The following is a 22,179-nucleotide window of genomic DNA, read 5'->3' on the forward strand; positions in this document are numbered from 1 at the left end:
TCTGCCCCAATACTCACAAATTCTTGGTGCCACTGCAATAATTAGTTGAGAACCAATGGTACAAAACATGGTACAAGAGAAAAAGATGGTCTTGGTATTAGACCAAAATGTATAACAACGCCTGGCTATGAACCGTTAAATACCTAACTAAATCTTGGCTCCGTTATCATACTTCTAAAACCAATGTTTTGATATTAACTTTGGAATGGATATACATACATTTATTTTCAATGCAATATAAGACTAGCTATCCAGCAAAAATACATTGATTGTACCTGTCAGGTATTTGTAAAACGGGAACACGCATGACAGATAATCATTTTAAATAATACATTCTATGAGCCTTTGGAGTATTTCATGTAGCATCTTGTCAGTTATTTTCACTAACAAATATGCTATGAGCCAATCAGATGCTAAGATTTCAGTAGTCTATATTATAAACAAATAGTTAAAACTTTTTATAAATACCTGTTTCATGAAATACTCCCCTGGTGAAAACAATCCTTGAAAATATATAAACATGCATTTTCACCTCCCACAACAATAGTTCATACAAAAAGAGTTACTTTAAATTATGGAGCACAATTGCATGTTGGCTGTTCATTCTAAAAGTTTTTCTCACTTTGTTTTATTCATCCTGGAAAGAGATATGGATGGCCTGTATGACCCAAAGAAAAAAAATAATCTGCACAGAACATTTCATCAATGTAATTCAACAGCAGTGAATGCCTTTTATTTCCTTTCTCTCTTCTGTATGTAAACCTGATGTTCCATTGAATTCTATACAATATACATATTGCTCTGTGACACAAAGCAGTTTTCTTTTCAGTTAATGTTTCCTGTGAAGTAATTTAGTTTTATAATCGATATGTACAACATAGAATGATGTCTCTTGGTCATTATGAAGATGGGTACCTCTCCACAACCATTGCGTGTCCCTGTCAAAGGAAAAAAAAAAGAAAAAAAAGGTAATTAAAAAAAATTAATAATATCAGGATGCTTAGATTCTTTCATACAAAAATAAACATTAACGCATATTTATTATATATGGCCGGAGAGAGTATGTTCTCCCAAATAATTTGATACCATATTTATGTGGTATGACTACATGTATGTGTTAACGTTTGAATGAGCTGAAGGTATACTTTGCAGTGATGAAAAGTTTGGTTTGTGCCAAAGTAAGGCATGCCAGCAATGAAATGAATCCAGATGTCAATGATGTCATGATCCTACAACATTTGCATTAACGTCCATTTCAAAATACATTTTCAATAATTGACATAATAATTGTTAATGAACACTTTTTAGTATCAATTTTCAAGTCAAATTCATTGAAAACAGATTAGCAAATATGTTTACTAACTCATGTAGGATTATTGGCACCAATGGCATCTGGAATCTTTCATTGCCAATTTGTGTACTGCCAACTGGTCCACTAACCACATGATCCAATTTCATCTAGTCTACAAAAAAGTTGGTACAATAGCCATTTAGTCCATATAACATTTGGTCTAATTGGACTTGAGGCCACCGCACACCTTACGACCCGACTGGTCGCCGACTGGCTTGCAACTGAGTGAGGGGAGATGTGACGTCACAGCTCAAGTCAGCTTGAGTGTCGCAGACCGGTCAGAGACAAGTCGCAAGGAAAATCGGAAGGATTTGACATGTCGAATCCTTATGACTGGACCGCAAGCTCAGTCAAACTTCCAGCCAATCAGACAGTATAGTTGCACGACATGTATTGTGATCAACAACGCGCATACGCAGTGGTAAGTGGACTTTCTCAGTTGCTATGTCAAAAAGCAAAAAGCGCATGAGTGAGTCGCAGATCGGATCACAAGGTGTGTGGTGTCGAGGCTGTGCCGAGGCTTATGACCACCTTGCGATTCATCTCCCCTCATTCAGTCGCAAGCCAGTCGCAGACCAGTCGGGTCATGAGGTGTGCGGTGGCCTTAAAGGTCAAGTCCACCTCAGAAAAATGTTGATTTGAATCCATAGAGAAAAATCAGACAAGCACAATGCTGAAGATTTCATCAAAATCGGATGTAAATAAGAAAGTTATGACATTTCAAAGTTTCGCTTATTTTTAACAAAATAGTTATATGAACGAGCCAGTCACATCCAAATGAGAGAGTTGATGATGTCACTCACTCACTATTTCTTTTGTTTTTCATTATTTGAATTATACAATATTTCAATTTTTACGAATTTGAAGATTGGGACCTCCTTGCCTGAAGCACAAAATCTTAAAATAATTGAATGCCACGTGTTCAGGGAGGAATGAAACTTCATTTCACATGACAATGACGATAAAATCAAAATATTTCATATTTCAAACAACAAAAACAAAAGAAATAGTGAGTGAATGACATCATCGACTCTCTCATTTGGATTTAGCTGGCTCGTTCATATAACTGTTTTTTGTAAAATGAAGCGAAAATTTGAAATGTCATAACTTTCTTATTTTACATCCAATTTTGATGAAATTTTCAGTGTTATGCTTGTTGAATTTTTCTCTTTTTATTCAAATCAAGTTTTTGTTGGGGTGGACATGTCCTTTAAGTGTTAAATTGTGCAACATGACTATGAATGAAAATGAAATGGATATTAGACCAACTGGTTATGAGACAAAATGGTGAATAGATGAAGTGATGATTGGACCAAATGTTTGTTAGACGAAATGGACAGAATGGCATTAGACTAAATGAAAGTAGACCATGTGGTGAGTGGACGACCGAGTTGGCAGTAGACAAATTGGCAATTTACCGATAAAATTATGGGAAGCCTGATATTACATTTTTCCTTTTCTTGGCTCTTTCCTCATGTTTCAATGATGACGAGAACTATTTCAGTAATTATTCCCACTTGGTAATATGAATGATATGAATGTCAATTGAGCTAAAAAAATTGAATTTGTACGGTTAGATAGACCAGTCACGTTCCAAAGTTAGACTGCAACTTTGCACCAGAGTTTAAATTCAACCCAAGTTCAGAATACAGGGCTATAAGTCTAAAGGTAAAAGGGGAAGTTCACCCTGACAAAAGGTTTATTGTAAAAATAGCAACAAAAATAATAAAAAATCCCAAGGGTTTGAGTAAAATCCATCAAAGAATTAAAAAGCTATTAGAATTTTAATCATGTGATTTGTGACACAATAGTCAAGAAGCATTCCGACATTGCGAATGGTAAAAATCAATAAAATGCAATTTTCTCCAAAAACTGAAAATGGTTTTTACTGTACCTTTTGTATATCAATAGACAAATATTTTCCCACCCGATCATGAAAAGAGAACAAAAATAAGTCATCAGGAACTATTAAAAAATGAATTCATCCATTTTATATTACATTACATATGAGGCAGCTGCTCGTTTATGATGTCACTAATCCAAAACTTACAATTCTTATAACCTTCTCAATCTTTAGTGGATTTTCCTCAAATCTTCACCAAAACTTAAAAATGATTTTTCCTGCTATTTTTACAATATACATTTCTTTGGGGTGAACTTCCCTTGTTATACAAATTGTATGGTCAGTTTGAACTCACATGTCCACCGGCAGCACAAGCAGCAAGAACAGCAAACTGACCATCCTCCTTCTCCAGACGATTGGCCGACGTGGTGGCCAGCCTGACCCCCGTGGCTCCGAAAGGATGACCGATGGAAAGAGATCCGCCCCAGAGGTTCATCTTGTCCATCGGGATCGCTCCAACCTGTGGAGGAAAAAAAAGAGGGGAGATGATTCGGAAGGTCTGGGGTTCAAATCCCACCACAGCGCTCGTGTCCTTTTGAAAGACATTTTTCTACATTTATCTCTCCCCATCCAGGTGTAGTATACGTGATAATGTGGAGAAACACGTTACTGAGACATACAGATTTTTTTTCAAGAAAAGAATGGGAAAATTTAAATTTTCAATCACCCTTACCTTAGATTTGGCTCCTAGGAAATTCTGGCACCAGTAGTCAGAGCTGAGAGCGTTCAGGTTTGCAAGGATCTGACCAGCGAAGGCCTCGTGAATCTCAAACACATCGATATCATCGAGGGTCAGCCCAGAGCGGGCCAGGACCTTGGGGATAGAGTAGGCAGGCCTACAGGAGAAACAGAAGGTGAAGTTCTAAATTATGAGGTCATTTACTGGCAAATTTTATTTATTACCATTTCTGACAAAAATCTCTTTTTTGGGGGGGGGGTAGAGGGCAAATATCTGTTAGGGTCACTCCCACACCTGCAACAAATATTTTTTCATACAATTTACATTCAACAAATGGTTCCAGGTTATTATTCATTGACATTGGACCAATATAAAAACAATTGTTTGATATTGATATCAAAAAGCTATTTGATAACAAGAAGCTGTGCAATCATCGTCAAACATTTTCTTTAAACAATCTTTGCTATTCCATTACCATTTTTGCGAAGTATTTTGCTAAGTCTAAGTCCGGCCCTACCAGGCTTAATTGTACAGCTTACACATGTACATATTAAAGCACATTCAACTATGTTGCGCACATATAGATACATACATTGTATATTACGGCCGAGACTTAACGATGTCACAATGGTTATTTCATAAGCATATTGCTCAACATTGGCTTGATAAAGTAAAATAGTTAGAAGTGATCTGAATACGAGTAATGGCATTTTGTTCAGCCAAGTAAAATACTAAGACTGATTTGAACACCAGTCCAGATACCTACCCCAATAACAGTTGATCTTTGGGGTCCTGTGCCACGTACACATAGTCCCTGAGGTAAGCCTTTGGTTTGTAACCCATGGCTAGAGCCTTCTCTTCGGTCATAATCAAGCATGCTGAGGCACCATCACTCTGATAGAAAAAAAATTGCATAATCCTTGATTATATATGATCAGATGAGCCAAGTGTAGTGTTAAGCCCGGTGCACACTAAACAATCCAAATCCTACGCAATTTTTGAACGAATCACACTTTGTATTAAATTACAAGTTAGATGAAGTACAATCATTTATTTGAAGTTCGGCATAATGCCAGGAATACTAAATGATCCGACTCTGACACAATTTTTGAACAAATTGCAATTTGTATTAAATTTGAAAGCTCCAAGAAGTACAATCATTAATTTGAAGTTCGGCATAATGCCAGGAATTCTAAATGATCCGACTCTGACACTATTTTCGAACAAATTGCAATTTGTATTAAATTTGTAAGCTCCACGAAGTACAACCATTTATTTGAAGTTCGGCGTAATGCCAGAAATACAAAACGATCTAACTGCAACACAATTTTCAAACAAATCACACTTTGTATTGAATTTGAAAGTTCCATGAAGTAGAATCATTTATTTGAAGTTCAGCATAATGCCAAGAATATTAAATGATCCGACTCCAACACGATTTTTAAACAAACCGCACTTTGTATTAAATTTGAAAGTTCCAAGAAATAATGCAAGGAATACTAAAATCAGAATTCTGCTTTGTTTCAAGCTTGTGGTTAGAGTAAAATCCAAATCAGCTTCAAGTCGCAGCCAGTGTTGACACCATTTTGATTTGGATTTACATTTGCTTTTATTCCTACAAATAATAATAATAATAAACAGTTCTTGTATAGCGCATATCACAATTATGAATAATGTCTCTATGCGCTTCCAAAGGACTTGGATATTATTACACCAGCTGTAGCTTGGCTGCCGTAATTACGATTACAGCGCACACGCATTTCAAGGAATAAATTCCTGCCAAGTACCCATTCACCTCACCTGGGTTGAGTGCAGCACAATGTGGATAAATTTCTTGCTGAAGGAAATTACGCCATGGCTGGGATTCGAACCCACAACCCCCTGTTTTAAAGTCCGGAGACTAATCCACTGGGCCACAACGCTCCTTACAATGAGGCTTGGAATAGGCTGGAATTTCGATTTTGATATTCATCCACCTTTTCGGGACCTTGATCGTTAAGTTTTTTTAGGTTGATACGGTTATATCAAAGGCTATTATAATTTCTTTGAAAATAAGTTTGCAACGGAGCAGTAGTGTGCGCTGGGCATGGTGTGCACATTAATTACATCATATTAACAGTAGACCAAATGGCCCATATTCTGAACTCGGGTTTAAAGTTGAGGTTTAACCCTAAAAAGACTGGGGGGAGGCTGATTCAGCCCCCCCTCGACATTTTTCGCGATAAATCCGCTGCGCAAATTTTTTTGACCGCGTCGCTCACTGACTTTTTACTTTCAAGTAGACCAAAATTTTGACCCCCGGGTACGCGGTTCCAAAATTACGCAACATTTCGTTAGTGCATGCAGACCCAAAATTACTCAAAAACGTGAATTTGTGTACAAATCCAATGCAAATAGTGTTCTTAGCCAAAATTCATAAATGTATCATTATTTTTCCTTTTACTGTTCAAAATCAATTAATTTTATCTTGTTTATGGTCAAAATAAAGTCCCCGACAATTTCCATTGAAAAAACAATAAAAAACAAAAAGTCGAAAAACAAAGAAATACATAAGAAATTTAGAAAACAATAGAATACATAAGAAAATAAATTTGATTTTGAAATTTTTCAAAAATCAATTTGATCAGATGCCTATCTAGAGTATGTGAAACAAAAATTAGCATTTCAGGGGCATTATTTTATTAATTAGAGCAAACTTATGATTTTACACATAAATTAGCATAATTAATGAGACATGAGATTTTTTGCCGAATTGGATGTTATAGTTTTGTAGATAATGCCATGGGTAACGCGTGGGCCAATTATCGTCGCGATCGCGCGATCAACAGCCGAGATCATAAGGGGGGGACTGAATCAGCCCCCCCCCCCCCCAGTCTTTTTAGGCGTCGAAATAGCCCAGTCTATTTAGGGTTAACTATGGAGAGCCCATTGGAGCACAAATCCCTAAGAGCAAACATCCAATTCATTAACTCATATGACACCCAAATTGTCTGGGAATGATGACTGAAGTATTTTTCATCATTATGAAAGCAAGAGGAAAACAAAATAGTAAACATATGAAATATGCAATATAAACAGAATGTTAGAATTTTTGGCTTCCCATAATTTTAGTACAGACTTAGACCATGGTCTAAGTTAAACCTGACTTCAGAATACAGGGCAATGGGTTTAGCCCATGTGGTATACGACTATCTGAGAAGTAGGCCAACTGCTTGTAGACCAGGCCCCGTCCTACAAAGAGTCACGATTGATCCCATCAATCTCAAGTACATGTATATGGAAATCCAACTATGTCATAATTTTCTATTTCGGAAATTTGTTTGATGTCCTTTTAAAACAAAAAGAAGCATACTGAATTTTCAAGAAAACAGATAATGTATGGATATACATCATTTTTAGTAATTATTTTGAACAAAAATGCATTTTAGATGTTGACGTTGCTGGCTTTCCATAATTGCCCTTGGTGACTAGGAAACCCTTACCAAGAAGGAAGCATTTGCAGCAGTGATGGTTCCATGAGGTTTGATAAATGCTGGTTTTAGTCTTGCCATCTGGGCCTCACTGGACGGCCTGATGCCATTGTCAGCCTCGACGGCCTTGCCGGTCTTGGGAACGATGTAGGTCAATCGGTCGGTCAAGAGGCCTTCCTTGGTTGCCTTGTCCGCCAGGGTGTGGGAACGGATGCTGTAGTTGTCCTACGTGAATGAGACGATTAATATTCCCAAAAGTAATTAAAATTTGCATTATCATCAGGATAATAAAATAATATTTCAAATTTGTATAATTGTTTTTGTAATTTGATTCATTTGTAATGTTGCTTATTTGTTGATTTCATGTGTATTCTTTTATCTGTTTTGTAAAACATTTGCCAATTCAGCTATTACAAGCTGCAATCATTTGTTTTGACAAATCATGAATCATAAATCTTGAAATGTCCATCTTCATACGGCAATGTCATCCAAAATAATTGCCCAAAATTGTCAAGTAATTTCTACATATGCCTTTTTTTTCAGCTAAGACTATTAACAAGAATAGAGTTTTGAGAATAAAGTGGTTATAGTAGTTATAGATATGACACTTTCTTTACCTTTTCCCGTGCACCCTGTTATAAAGTTAGATTTAGGGTACTGGGAAGAGCTTCTATTTTATACAGCAGATCATGTAGTTTTCTGTCTTACAACACACTGAAATCTAAATTGTTCTCAATACTGCGATAAGTGATATATCATGGACACAACATTGTCTATTCACTGAGGTTACAAATTTCATGACATTTCAATATATATTACCGAATGTGACCAGCCATCCCAAAACAAACAGTAAGGTGCCAGGAAACGTTCATTGTGAATATCTACATGTAAAGTAATAATATGGTCTTTAATAAGATACCAAAATGAAGAAATTAGGACTGCTGGGAAATTCCACTGTGAATGCACAGGGCAGATCTCATGCCCAAGTCAACTTCGAACGTGAAACTGTTTTCTCCTTTATTCTTTGTAGGTCTCAGAGATTTTTCATTCATTCACTCATTATTATCATTATTTTTTTTTTTTTTGGGGGGGGGGGGTACATTCAGGCAAGTGGTTTATTGTCTGCCAATTATGACAAGTATATTGTGTGGAGCGTTGTGGCCCAGTGGATTAGTCTTCAGACTTTGAAACAGAGGGTCGTGGGCTCGAATCCCAGCCATGGCGTAATTTCCTTCAGCAAGAAATTCATCCACATTGTGCTGCACTCGACCCAGTTGAGGTAAATGGGTACCTGGCAGGAATTTATTCCTTGAAATGCCATCTCGCTGTAAAAGGCTGCGAGGCTAAAGCCAGGGTAATAATATCCAATTAAGCGCATAGGGACGCATTTGGCAGTGATATGCGCTATATAATCATGTTGGTATTATTATTATTATCCTTATAAAGCTCAAAATTGGCTATTCCAAGCTCAATAATTTTTGTTTTTTTAATCATTGTGGGTTTCATGGCCATACACAGCAGGGGGTAGAGGGGTGGGGGGGAATACCCAACCCTGCTTTGAAAACCTTCATTTATTTTCTTTACTTAAATTTTTTCATAAAATTCACCAAAAGTATACATCAAATCCTTTCATTTCACTTTTAAAAAACGCAGATGCACCCCCAAAAGAAGCTTGGTCGATTCGCTCCCTTGCTTTTAAGTTTCCACTAAAATTTTTACACTTCTTGCCCCCCCCCCCCCGGATAAAAATTCTGTGTACGGCTATGCTGAGTTTCAGATTGGCATGTCACAAAATGGTGCAACCCTAAAATAGATCAGCAGGCGAAAAGGTCTACAAACTGCATGAACGTTACCTGTTCTTGACGACTGACTCCAAAAGCAGCAGCCAGTCTGTCGGCGGAATGACCCATAGTCTCGTTGGAAGAGAATTCAGCTACCGCAGGGAGCTGTGCAAATAATATGATACAGTTAGCAGTTATTTTGACAATAGCTCAAGAAAATATATAAAATGTACATGTGGGGCTCTGTATTCACAACAGAATATTTAATAATGGACCAAGACCGAGATACAAGACCTATTTCTACAATGTAGTTTCTAAATACATTCTCAGTATGTTTTTTTTTTAAGGCATTTATCATTCAGATGAAAATATTAACACCTGTAATTGATTTGTTTGTAATTTGTGGCCACAAAATAACATAATTATGGGTTTGACAGTGCTGCTTTAAATGCAATACATAGGAGATTATGACAATATTTTAATGCAGTTTCATATCCAGTACAATGAATATTTTCTGTCACTCGTTTCAGCATTCATCACAACATTTGTTTTGCACAAAAAATATTTACAGTAAGCTTCCTATCACTCCTTGAATTTTTACCAATTGGAATAGTTTTCCTGGAATTGCATTGCAATTTTGCTCCATATTTGTTACAGAGTTAACACAAAAATCTTTCATGTAGCACATTTCACATAGGACGGTGCAGAAAAAAGCTCTCTCCTATATCCTGAAATGCTAACCAAACATGCCAAGCAAAATTGTTCCCTCCTAACGATCAAATTATTATCATGATATTCAAAGCAAGGCTTGCAATATATTTCATTGCGAAAAAAAAGTACCGGTACACGTACCAAGATTATCCTAAATGGATATATGCACTTGTATGACCATATTGTATAGAAAGATAGCTTCTTGGAGTTCACTTTCCCCCAATTTACCAAAAAAAATGGGTAAAATAAGAGTTATTTAGTTACATACCTCTGGGGCCAGGGCAGCCATACTGAGATGTCTGGAAGCAAGGCTCATCTTGGCTCCAGCTGTCTTTGCCTGAGGCAAAATAAAATTATAATAATTTACTTAGACTATTCCCCTTGTAATTACAGGTGTATGTAAAACTTTCCACATACCATGACTTATGCTATCTCAATCAAGCATAATAAACAATTTTGAAAAATAATTTCCAACTTCAATCCTAAATATGAGATTATTTATAAACAGAAAACTAAAAGTACCCTAACAGTTGGAAATGTTTTCTCATCTTTAATAATCACTGAACCTTGAGTACAGCTAGTTAAAATCAGGGTCTTGTCTTACAAAGAATTACTCTATGAAAATCCATCAATGTCATAATAGGCCGTGGGCCGAACGATCAAGAGTGCTTTAGTTTTTAACTTTTGCTTCAGTTGAACCTGAGGTATTTGTGATATATTGAAAAAACAAAGAAAAATACATTGATTGGGAAATTGCTTGTTCCCGCAGTCATATCGCTGCAGTTAGTGAAATATGTAATTCGGAACTCCGGTTTCATCATGCTGCCTAACAATTGTACGAGCCGCATTGCTCTCGGCCCACGGCCTATAAGTTTTTCCACAGAAAATTTGCACAATGTCCTTAGCAAACAAAGAGGTACACACTGAAGTTTCAAGAAAACAATGAACATTTGAGTATACATTATAGTTAAAAATATTCTTATTAAAAAAAAAAACATGCATATTAACAGATGTTGATGTTGCTGGCTTTCCATAGTTGCGATTGACTGGATCAATCGCAACTCTTGTAAGACGGGTCCCAGGGTGGCAGTTTACCATACAGAACCCTTACCTTGCCCAGGTTCAACATGAACTTCCTCATTTGACGGCTGTGTCTGATTGGTGCATCTGACATGAAGTCCACGCCCCCAGCGATGATGGTGTCTGCTTGGCCTGACGCTAACATACCCATACCTGTGGGAGGCAAGTATATGATGCATTCAAAATGTGGCTCTGCTTACATCACAATGGATAATTCAATCTAGAAATTTATGTTTAATGCAACGGCAACTCCTTGTTGGTTTGCACTTTTGAAAGTTTTGTTTACCTCCTATTTGGGTCATAATGAATAATCAAAGTATAATATCACTATTATCATAATTATTGTACGGCTACTGTAGCTAATATTTCAATCTTTATCATAAACAACACCAAGACTATCAATAAAATGATCATTCAGTCACCATCACAACCATTAGACATAAAATCACCGACATAATCACTATGATCATCATCATCCCCATCACCATCGTCATTATAATCATCATCATCTTCATCCTCATCATCATCATCACCATCATCATCACCATCATCATCATCATCAGCATCATCACCATCATCATCATCACCATCATCATCATCATCATCACCATCATCATCATCACCTTCATCATCCCCATCAGCATCATCATCATCACCATCTGCATCAGTATCATCACCATTATCATCTCCTTCTTCATCAGCATCACCATCATCACTATCATCATCCTCATCAACGCCGTCATCATCATCATCATCATCATTTACCACCCTAACACCGCCACCACCACCATCTCATCCAATCGTCATATACCCCAATAGCCATCCTCTTCATAATCATTATCATGATCATTATTATCATCATCATCATCATTAAAACCATTTAACTCATCACCATCATAACTATCACCACCATCATCATGTTCATCATCATTACCATCAATCATCAACATCATCACTGCTACATGTATCTTTTTAATCATCATCAACACTATCATCATCACTATCACTATCATCATCATCAGCAGCATCATAATTATCATCATCATCACCACCATTATCACCCCAACACAACCACCACCATCTCATCCAATCATATACCCCAATTGCCATCCTCTTCAAAATCATTATCATGATCATAATCATCATCATCATCATTAAAACCATTCAACTAATTACCATCATTATTACACCTGTACCATCATCACCATCATCATGTTCATCATCATTACCATCATTCATCAACATGACCACTGCTACATATTTATTTCATCATCATCATCACTAAAATGACCATCACCATCCTCCCTCTATTGCCTACCTGATGTGATGGCTTGGTTGGATGAGATGCATGCCATGGTTACCGTGTGGGCCGGGACGCGATCTGAAAACCCTGCTTCTAGAGCAGCCTATGTGTTATAAAACGCATAAAGAAGATGGATGGAACAGATCTATCAATCAATAAAGAAACATCATCTACATACCACAGTGCATACAACTTATATATACTCAAGTGTAAATAAAATAATTAAAAATTGGCATGCTAAAAATATATTCACACACAAATGTTTGTATACACACACATGGACGGGTGTAGGGGAGGTTCACCAACAAATTTAATCCTGATCTGTAATTTTAAAAAGTGACTTTCAAGATTTGCATATAACACTACAAATCAAACTAATACAACAAAATTATCATTGATATAATGTGTAGCTAAAATGTTCATTTTTTTACATTACCATGAAATAAAAAAAAATCTAACAAAAGAAATTGTAGACCAAGTAGGTTGTATTAAGTAAAGATCACAGGGAGGGGATCTAAACCACCCTGCCCCCTCCCCCAATTTCTCTGGAATACTAAAAAAAAATATATAAAAAAACAGAGCAGTAAAAGGCTTGCATTATTATAAAGTGTATGCATGTGCTAATAAATAACGGACAGCATGCATTTACACAGGTGATTTCAAGAAGAATGTTGTATTGTTCATAAAATTGGTCAATGATAATTTTAAAATATGTAAACGTCTAAAGTAAATATGCCATCACAGGGTATCAATCTATGCAGATTTCAAAGTTACATTACCTCTCGAGCAATGTTACTGGTTTTGACTTCTTGAATGACTGTACCAACTACAATGTGATCAACAGAATCTGTTGAAGAAAATGATATGATTATAAAGAATTAGTGATTGTTTTATTTTTAAATCTGATCATCAGCTAAAAAAACATAAATGCATAGAAGTACATGTACATTATATGCTATTGTAATGCTTATCTTTCTTTGGGAAAAAAATCTTACCTTTTGGAATTGAAGTTCTTTCTATAAGGCCTCTGTAATTAAAAAAAAATAGAAAGAATACATTTTAACCAGATTCAAAAGAAATACTACATTTCAAAGGATCATCTATGTCTACATGTACATATTTAGCAGCATTTGTGATATTTAGCTAAATGTACAGTGCAGCTATAGAGAAAGCTTCGTAGGAAATAATCTCAAAATCATAAAATGAATCATTAATTTTTTTTGTAGAATTGACATTGCAAGATAAAGTTTATTCAGACAAATTCAAGTACAGCTGTACATGAACTTTCTGAATTCTGAAAGTACTTTGAAGTTTACATATAAAGAGAAATAGAGAGAGGAGAGAGATAACAAACTACTTATACAATTACAAGTAATTCCTAACAGGAATTTACTAGTATGAACTTAGACCAAAATTATAAAAATTGACCATTTATTTATTTCATTAACTTACTTCATAGCTTCTCTTTGTAAATCATGTGGCATAAGATCTTTGTATCTGCAAGTGAAAAAAAGTACATATTAAAATTTGAGTCATATACATGTAGAAAGAATATTGAGCTTTCTAGTTGTGTGTATAAACTCTTTTTTGAAAAATAAAGTGAAACTTTAAGATGTCATAAATTTTTTTATTTTAAATCCGATTGTGATGAAATTTTCAGCATTGCGCTTTACTAGATTCTTCTCTATTGATTCAAATCAACATTTTCTGGATTGGACTTGACAGTTGACCTGTAAGGATTTCAAAGTTCTATAGGCCGTACTTTCAAATACCCCAGTACCTTTTCTTTTTCATTACAATTCATTTCAATGTCTTTATCCCTATATCCCTTTCTATTGATTTTTGCAAAAAAATAAAAAATAAAAATACCCCCCCCCAAAAAAAAAATCAGGTCTTTTTCTTCTTACAAGTACTGCTTATTACTGTTTTACAGTGTACGCTACATGAAGGGAGTGTAGCTCAGGCTGTGCACTTGTACATACTCATTTTGAAGGAATGGAGGAAAACTTACTCCGTCCCGGACATGAGAAATGGTGTTCTAACTCCCTCGACCAGAACAATGTTTTTAACATTCTGTTTGGCAAGGGATTTCTTGGTTTTGGCGGCTTCATGTCTGCAGCTTGTACTGAGGGCTCGGACACCATCTGCGCAAGAAGAAAGACAGAGAATGATACGAAAGCGTTGTCATGATAGTGATATTCATCATGAAAGTGATAGGCCAGTTTTCCATGCGATTGGTTTTCATTACAGCATACCTTCGCATCATACTCACGAGTGTACATGGGATGTTCCTCGGGGGTGGGGGGGGAATGCACAGGGGCTTGGCCCGTGGTGAATTTGCCTTTAAAATACCCCAAAGCTTTCTGGAAACTAAAAACAGTGCCCCTGATCAATGTTTGGCTGGTTAGCTAAAAAATGCTGCCTCAGAAAATCAACATGAGCCCAAAGGCATATATATTTACCAAGAATACAAAAAAACATCCCTATAAAGGAAGTACGACAAAAATCCGTTCATTGAAAAGTAGCTCTCACCCCCAAACAAATTTTATGAAAATTGTTCAAGACATCAAAGGGAAAAGGAAATATGAAACCACAGTTGATATGTACATGTACTTAAAAAGACAAAGAGAAAAATTGCAATTGTAGCCCCCCCCCCAATTTTTTTTTTCCCTGTTTTCACTTTTGGGCATTCAAAAATGTACTTCATCATGAAACATTCATTTATCAACAAAACCACATTCCCCCTCTAGTCACATCAAAAATCTGTCACATGACCAACTCCCTTTTTTTCCAAGCTAGAAACCGTAATACAAAAATGTGCATGTACCCTGTACATCTAGGGGAGTCAAGAGATACATTTGCCCCCTTCTGCTACATGTACATGTACACAGCGCTGCATGTACATGTATGTATGACACATCGCACAAGGCAGAAGAGTAATGGGGGCACTTCCTGAGTTCCTGTCATTACTGGTACTCATTAAAGTCGTAAACTAAATGTCAAAGGAATACAGGTACTCTCAAAGTGACCTTGAGGAAGAGTCTGATGAACTTGCTTGCCTGTAAGTCTGTGTTGGATGTCTACTGACCACATGTTAAATGTTGATTTGCATGCATAACAATTGGGAACAAATTTGGAAAATGCAGTAGACCCGCTATTGCAAAAATAGAACTTTAATAGCAAACATGTGTTGTGGGCAACAGAGTGCAGTAGATCATATTTTCTCATTCCTATATTAGTGACTAGTGCAAGATTTTAAAGCCCTCTCTTTTAGAAGTGATCAGCTACATGTCAAGTACAGTACATGTACAATGTACATGTAGGCTTACAAATCAACTGCATACATGTATTTTAATAGCCGATTGAATGAGTACCATTAGGTCTAATATCTTAAGATCACCTTGCACGACTATTGTTATAGTGAATGTCCAATTGTTTATTTCCAGTTCGTCTAATGCTAATACATCAATTGCCAACTCGTCATTTGGTCTAACATCAGTTCGTCCACTATCCACATGGTTTAATTGCCAATTTGTCCACTCACCATTTGGTCTAATAACCAGTTGATCTAATAGCCATTTTAGTCCATATACCATAAATGGTCTAATTGGACTTGTTGTTAATTGTGCAAAATGAATGAAAATTAAATGGATATTAGACCAACTGTTTACCAGACGAAATGGTCACAGACGACGTGATGATTGAACCAAGTGGTTATTTATAGACAAAATGTTGGACAGAATATGGCATTAGACCAAATGAAAGTAGACTACATGTACATGTATGTGGTGAGTAGACAAGTTGGCAGTAGATGAATTGGCAATTTACCCGGACTGGTGTCAACCAGGGCAGGGAATAACTTTCCTGGTATTGCAACACAATTTGCTCCACAATTTAAAAGGGGAAGTTCACCCTGACAAAAAGTTTATTGTAAAAATAATGAAAAAAAATTGCTGTTCAGGTTTGGGAAAAATCCATCAAAGAATTAAAAAGTTAGAATAGACAAATCATTTTCCACCCGATCATGGAAAGAAAACAAAAATAAGTCATCAGAAACCATTAAAAAAATGAATTCATGCATTTTATATTACATACATGTAACATATGGGGCAGCTGTTGCTCATCTTTCTTATAAAACCTCTCTCAAACTTTCTTAATCTGTAACAAATTCTCCTCAAACCTTCACATTTATTTTTTCCTGCTAGTTTTATAACAAACTTTTTTCAGGGTTAACCTCCCCTTTAAACACTACATGTTTGGCCTGTGTGTCTGATATAAAGGACTGTATAATACTCAACCAGATTAAAAGTTTGGCAGATGGAAATGAAATGATTATGAGAGTCTGATATGCATAGTGTACTTGCTCACCTATGAAAAAAAAATGGTAGAGCATAATGAAACACCTTGATGAATATATATTCTTAAAAATGACAATTGATCATTTGATTAACGTGCTTCAAGCATGTCCCTACAGTACATGTACTCGTAAATACATCAGTGCTCCTTGTTTACATAGTGTACAGACTTTATAATTACTTAAAAATTTACAAAGACTTGACCTTTGTAATAATTGAAAAGATACCGTACTAAATTAGAATCTCATTGAACTCCTGGGAATGAACTTTGCAATATTGCTTTCAAAACTGAAAATCAGGCATATGGTGTATAAAGGCCTGGGGAGCGTTTCATCAATATTTTCATCCGACAAGTTGTCAGATCTGACATCTTTCCATGATTTTGATTGGCTGAGAGGCACTGCTCCTATGGTAACTGTCGGATAAAATGGGACTTGTCGGATAAAATGTCTGACAAGTCCTTTCATGAAATGCCCCCCTGGTCACACCACCCGAGCGTTGTTGGAGCGGAGAGAAAAAAATCATCACCGCTCGCTACAGTTCACCATTTTCGATTTCGATTGTTTATTTTTTGTTTTCGATTTTTGTTTCAGATTTTTTCCCCAACTTTGTGAGCGATTTTCGACCCCCTCTCCCTACCGCTACACGACCACTCCAACAACGCTCGGGCGGTGTGACAAGGCCTTAATGGTCTGTAGAGGTAATTCATGTACATGTAGATAGGGGCTATTCCACGGTTACTCACGTTACATTTGGAGACACCTTGACTCATACTTGGACCTGTAACTCCATTATTATTGATAGGAACTTAACATCTTCTTATCACAACAAAGTACACAGTCTGACTATCCTTTGTATAAAAACAAAACTTGGGAAATTTTATTATGCTCCTGGCAAATCTTTTGAATGTGTCGGTTACTCACGTTACATGATTTGGACATGCATTAAATGAAAAGTCGACATAAGTGAAAAGTCTCCTCATGCAAGGCTTTTATCAAAGTTGATTATATCCATTTCAAAGAAGTATATTAGGGAGACAAACTTTGTATATAATTAAAAAAATAAAGAACACATGGTTTTTACTTGGGGTGCAGATAATGTGGTTACTCACGTTACGGTTACTCACGTTACATTTTGTCCATGTATGGTTAACAACACACATGTCATTAAAAATTCAATAATGTGTGTAAAATTCATTGCTAGGAACATCAAAAAGAGATTTTATACCAAAATTGGAACAATTGGAGCTTTATTAGGGTGTAGGAGGGAAAGTATGATTTCGCTTACTAATTATGCATAAATTAGCATAATTGCTTAGTACCAATTTGCATGAAATAAATGACTGTATAGTATTGTAGATTATGTCCAAGACAACCTGCACGCAAATTTTCGGCGTGATCGTGCGGCCAATGGCCGAGATCTCAAGAAGGGCCTGGGAGGCCCCCACCCCCCCCCCGGGCCATATCAACTCCCAAAATACCCCGGTCTAGATAGGGTTACAGGTATAAAGGGCATTCAATGTGTTGTTCGAACACTCGGAAGTTTGGTTAATCAAAACCAAGCCTTACTAATGCACTCTCGCATTGTGAATACTTCTACTAATATTCATTTTTTTGTGTGATTGTATGACTACTGATATTTTGATGAACAAAGAGTCACATCAAAGAGGTGTACCCTCATTTTGCTTTTAATTAATCAAAAATAACTTCACAACTCACCATGAGACTTAAAACTTGACATCCAACAGAAAATGTTACCTAACTGAATAATTTTTACTGGTTACTCACATTACCTGATGGTTACTCACGTTACAAAGTTACTCACGTTACAGTTTTTCTTCATCATTTTTATAAAAAAATTGTACTTTTTAATGATTTTGATAGTCATCACTGTGTCAAAGATTGTTTGAAGGAAGAGAATTTAAAATCCCACCAATTAACTGTGAAGAATTTTTCTCTCAGAAAACAAAGTCAGTTTTTTCGGTTACTCACGTTACATCACCTCAACAGGTTGCAATATTCAGTTTTGAATGAGTACTACAAATTTACTTGAAAAGCTGTTGTGTATCTTAAGTAATTTGACCCTTCTAAACTTCAGAAATATATAAAGTGGTATGTTGTTGCAATAACAAAATGGTAATAAGGCATATTTCATTTTTCACTATTTTTCTTGTATTTTGGTACAAAATGGAAGACAAAACTTTTGACCATTTTTTTCCAAAGTATACATATGAAAATAAACTTTTTATTTCTTGTTCCTGAAACTATCATGTATGAAGGACTTAAAGTATTAAAAAATTCAAGAAAATATTGAATTTGAATTTTTAAGCTCATGTCCACCAACCTGTGGAATTGCCCATAGGATGAGATGGGAGACAATAGAGCTGTCTTGACAGCCCTTTGATTTTCCCCCAATTTGTCTGATGATGACTAGACTAGTTTTAAAGCCAATCTATGCTGAACAGCACCAACTCAAGGTTTAAATGTAGACCCTGGATCTTCACCCAGGATGCATTTTTTTATAATGCAATTGTATTCAGACATCAATCACCAGAATAAAAGAACTGTCTTATTCAGGACTCAAAATACCAGATACATGTAATTACTTCCACATTCACACCGACCGAATTCAGACCCTTTCAGGGTAAGTACTTGAAGTTATAAACATGCACAGTATGTATGGTCTAATTAGCTGGTGAGGCAAACAGATCAGAACTGGATCTGGATGTAAGTTTTATTCACCGCTTGAGAGCTGAGTATTTTGCTTCTTGAAGGGTACTCCTGGGCTGGCTGAAATAATCTTATACCTATCAAGTTGTGTCATGTTTTAATCAAGTTAAAACAATATCAATTTGCACTGGGCAACTTAAAAGATCATGCATCAAATATGACACGTACAGTACATGTAAAGTATTAAAGGGGAATGAAACCTTTGGAACAAATAGGCTTGTGTACAAACAGATTAGACCTTCATCCATATACCGTAATCGTTCTAAGTGCATAATTTCTGTTTTCACAATTTATCTTGCTAAACAGAAAAATAAAAAATAAGAATAAAGAAAGTTTGAGAAAAATCGGACAAATAATTAGAAAGTTATGAGCATTTGAATATTGCAATCACTAATGCTATGGAGATCCTCCCATTGGCAATGCGACAAGGATGTGTGATGTCACTGATGAACAACTTTCCCTATGGTGGACTATAAAATACCCTCAAAATGTCTCTTTTTGCTTTTTCTTATGATGATACAAACTCTTTATCCATGATGTATTCTTAAAAAGTATGTATTACATGCCCTCATGGAGAAAGAACACATGATCTATGAATAGATGTCATAAAAGAGGCAATTCAAGTGAAATATATACATGTACTAAAGTAATGGGGAGAGTTGTTCACAAGTGACATCACACATCTTTGTCGCATTGCCAATTTGCTATCTCCATAGCATTAGTGATCGCAAAAATATTCAAATGCTCATAACTTTCTCATTATTTGTCCGATTTTTCTCAAACTTTTGTTGATCTGTTTCTTTGATTTTCTGTTTTCACACAAGCTATCTTGTTCCAATGGTTTCATTCTCCTTTAAGTAATTGCATACCTTGGATCGGAGTTATTGAAAAAAAATCCAATGGATGATTGAGAAATCTGTCATCTAAGACATTTTCTCCTGACCCGACGTTTTTTCTTGCAAGTTGCCTCTTGAATGACGTCATTATCGTTATTAACTTAATTAATGTCTCGATATATCGCGATTATAACTAGTATCATTTGTCTTCGTGTAGTGTATCGTATCGTATTATTGTATTCGTATATTGTCTTGTAGGTGTGCTAGTGGAATGCAATAGGCCTATCGATATCACATTCGTAAATTGTTGACGCCCTCTCCGTTCGTTTGTAAACATTTCATAGTTTAGCTGCCATTTTGATCGTTTTTGCTGTGTTCTTCCCAACTAAACATCGGTAAAGTATAATTTTCATGCATTTTCATCTATATCGTTTAAAGTATTTTAAAATTGAATAATGAAATATTTTTAGTTTGTAGTTTATAGATCTATATCCTTAGAGTGTAACTTCGATGTGTAAAAATATTACACCAAAGTTTGGACTCTGGAGTCTGGATTGACAAAAGTGCGGGTGTTATAACAAATGCGAGCCCACACGGACACTTTACCTGTTTACCGTCGGTGAATGGGGATTACATCATTACAGTAAAATGTCAGAAATTGTCGAATAAATCCCCAGAAACGACGGTTATTCCTGTCTAGTTTTTAACATGATCCCTAATAAAAGGCCTAAATTCACTGAGTCACGACAATATTGAAAAAAACAAACTCAACAACACTATTCACTAAACTACAGCACTCTGACTCTCACTCAGTCTCACAGTCACACTCACAGACACAGTCAGACAGTGAAATTTTGAAAGAAAGAGTCAAAGACACAAGCTGAGCCTGAATTGAACTTACTGAAAGTAAAATGATTTCCAGCATTGGATAAGAAACCTGTTACTCGAGCAGAATTCAGCATAAAGGACGCCATGGCTTTGATAAGTTATGCTTTTCCAAATTATGACTCGAGATCTTGTTGGTTGACGCAGTACACACGTACCGTATACGCTACACATGTACCGTATACTATACTACTAGTGTATCACCGGGGCCTGTTGCATGACGAGATGAGCGATACGTAGGAACGTCCTAGGACCATTCTTCCGAGATAGGAAGATTGGCGACAAATCAGCGCTTTCCGTTTCACGAAGGCAATGTTGTCTTTCAAGTCCGCGACATCGTTTAATATCGATAATATCGAACAAATATTTAGTCTTCATCGTCACCTGAACTTTTTATTTTGGAATGACGACTTTTCATAAATTCATTTATTTCAATAAAAGGAGATGAAATGATGTTTTATTTATTACTGATTGTTGAATTGATGTATGGAGCTTACTTTATGAGGTAAAAAGAGAAAAAAAATTGAAGATTCACAAACATAACTGAATAAAATCGAAATTGTAATTATTTCCCTTATTTATAACACAGTGTCCTTTTAGAGACACCTTTCATTGATATTTCAACGAAACAGACCCTTGTCCGAAATAAAAATTGATTTAACTAAGTAATTTCGACATTTTATTTGTTCAATATTCTGTATTTTTATAGCATACTTATATATAGTGATAATTTTGCAAATTACGTGTTAATATGTTATTTGTAGAGGTAAAAATAGGGTTTGAATGGAGTAAACAAAATCAACAGTGTCTGATTGTATGAGACTAAAAAGGAAAATATGAGAGGCTGCGTGTGAAAAATCTAATTTATTTATTTGTTAGATATAACGCAAGAATACAAATGTGAGTATTTAGAGTATAAACATACCTCAGTTGCATGATAACTAACCGAAGACAAGGAACATGAATATTGCTGCAAACATGTCCAAGTGAATAAAGTCCTGCTTTGCAATAATAATTAAAACATAGAAAAAGTTGTGCAATCCGCAATGGAATTCAAAAAATACTATTAACAGAAATAATGCTAAAAATTACAACG

The 22,179-nt window shown here is 35.8% G+C and overlaps 1 protein-coding gene across 1 annotated transcript; it reads right to left on the bottom strand.

Moving 5' to 3' along the window:
* On the bottom strand, window positions 1-21,255 carry LOC121430787 (trifunctional enzyme subunit beta, mitochondrial-like). Its single transcript, XM_041628185.1, has 14 exons — window positions 21,100-21,255; window positions 14,290-14,422; window positions 13,731-13,775; window positions 13,274-13,305; window positions 13,058-13,125; window positions 12,294-12,381; window positions 11,007-11,128; window positions 10,164-10,232; window positions 9,257-9,349; window positions 7,416-7,628; window positions 4,700-4,827; window positions 3,928-4,090; window positions 3,550-3,714; window positions 1-938 (listed from the first exon to the last, which is right to left on the bottom strand). The coding sequence occupies exons 1-14, from the start codon at window positions 21,170-21,172 to the stop codon at window positions 900-902; spliced, it is 1,431 nt and encodes a 476-aa protein (XP_041484119.1). The 5' UTR covers window positions 21,173-21,255; the 3' UTR covers window positions 1-899.
* Between the last annotated feature and the right edge of the window lie 924 nt (window positions 21,256-22,179).

The sequence above is a fragment of the Lytechinus variegatus genome, chromosome 17, assembly GCF_018143015.1.
Source record: "Lytechinus variegatus isolate NC3 chromosome 17, Lvar_3.0, whole genome shotgun sequence".
Taxonomy (NCBI): domain Eukaryota; kingdom Metazoa; phylum Echinodermata; class Echinoidea; order Temnopleuroida; family Toxopneustidae; genus Lytechinus; species Lytechinus variegatus.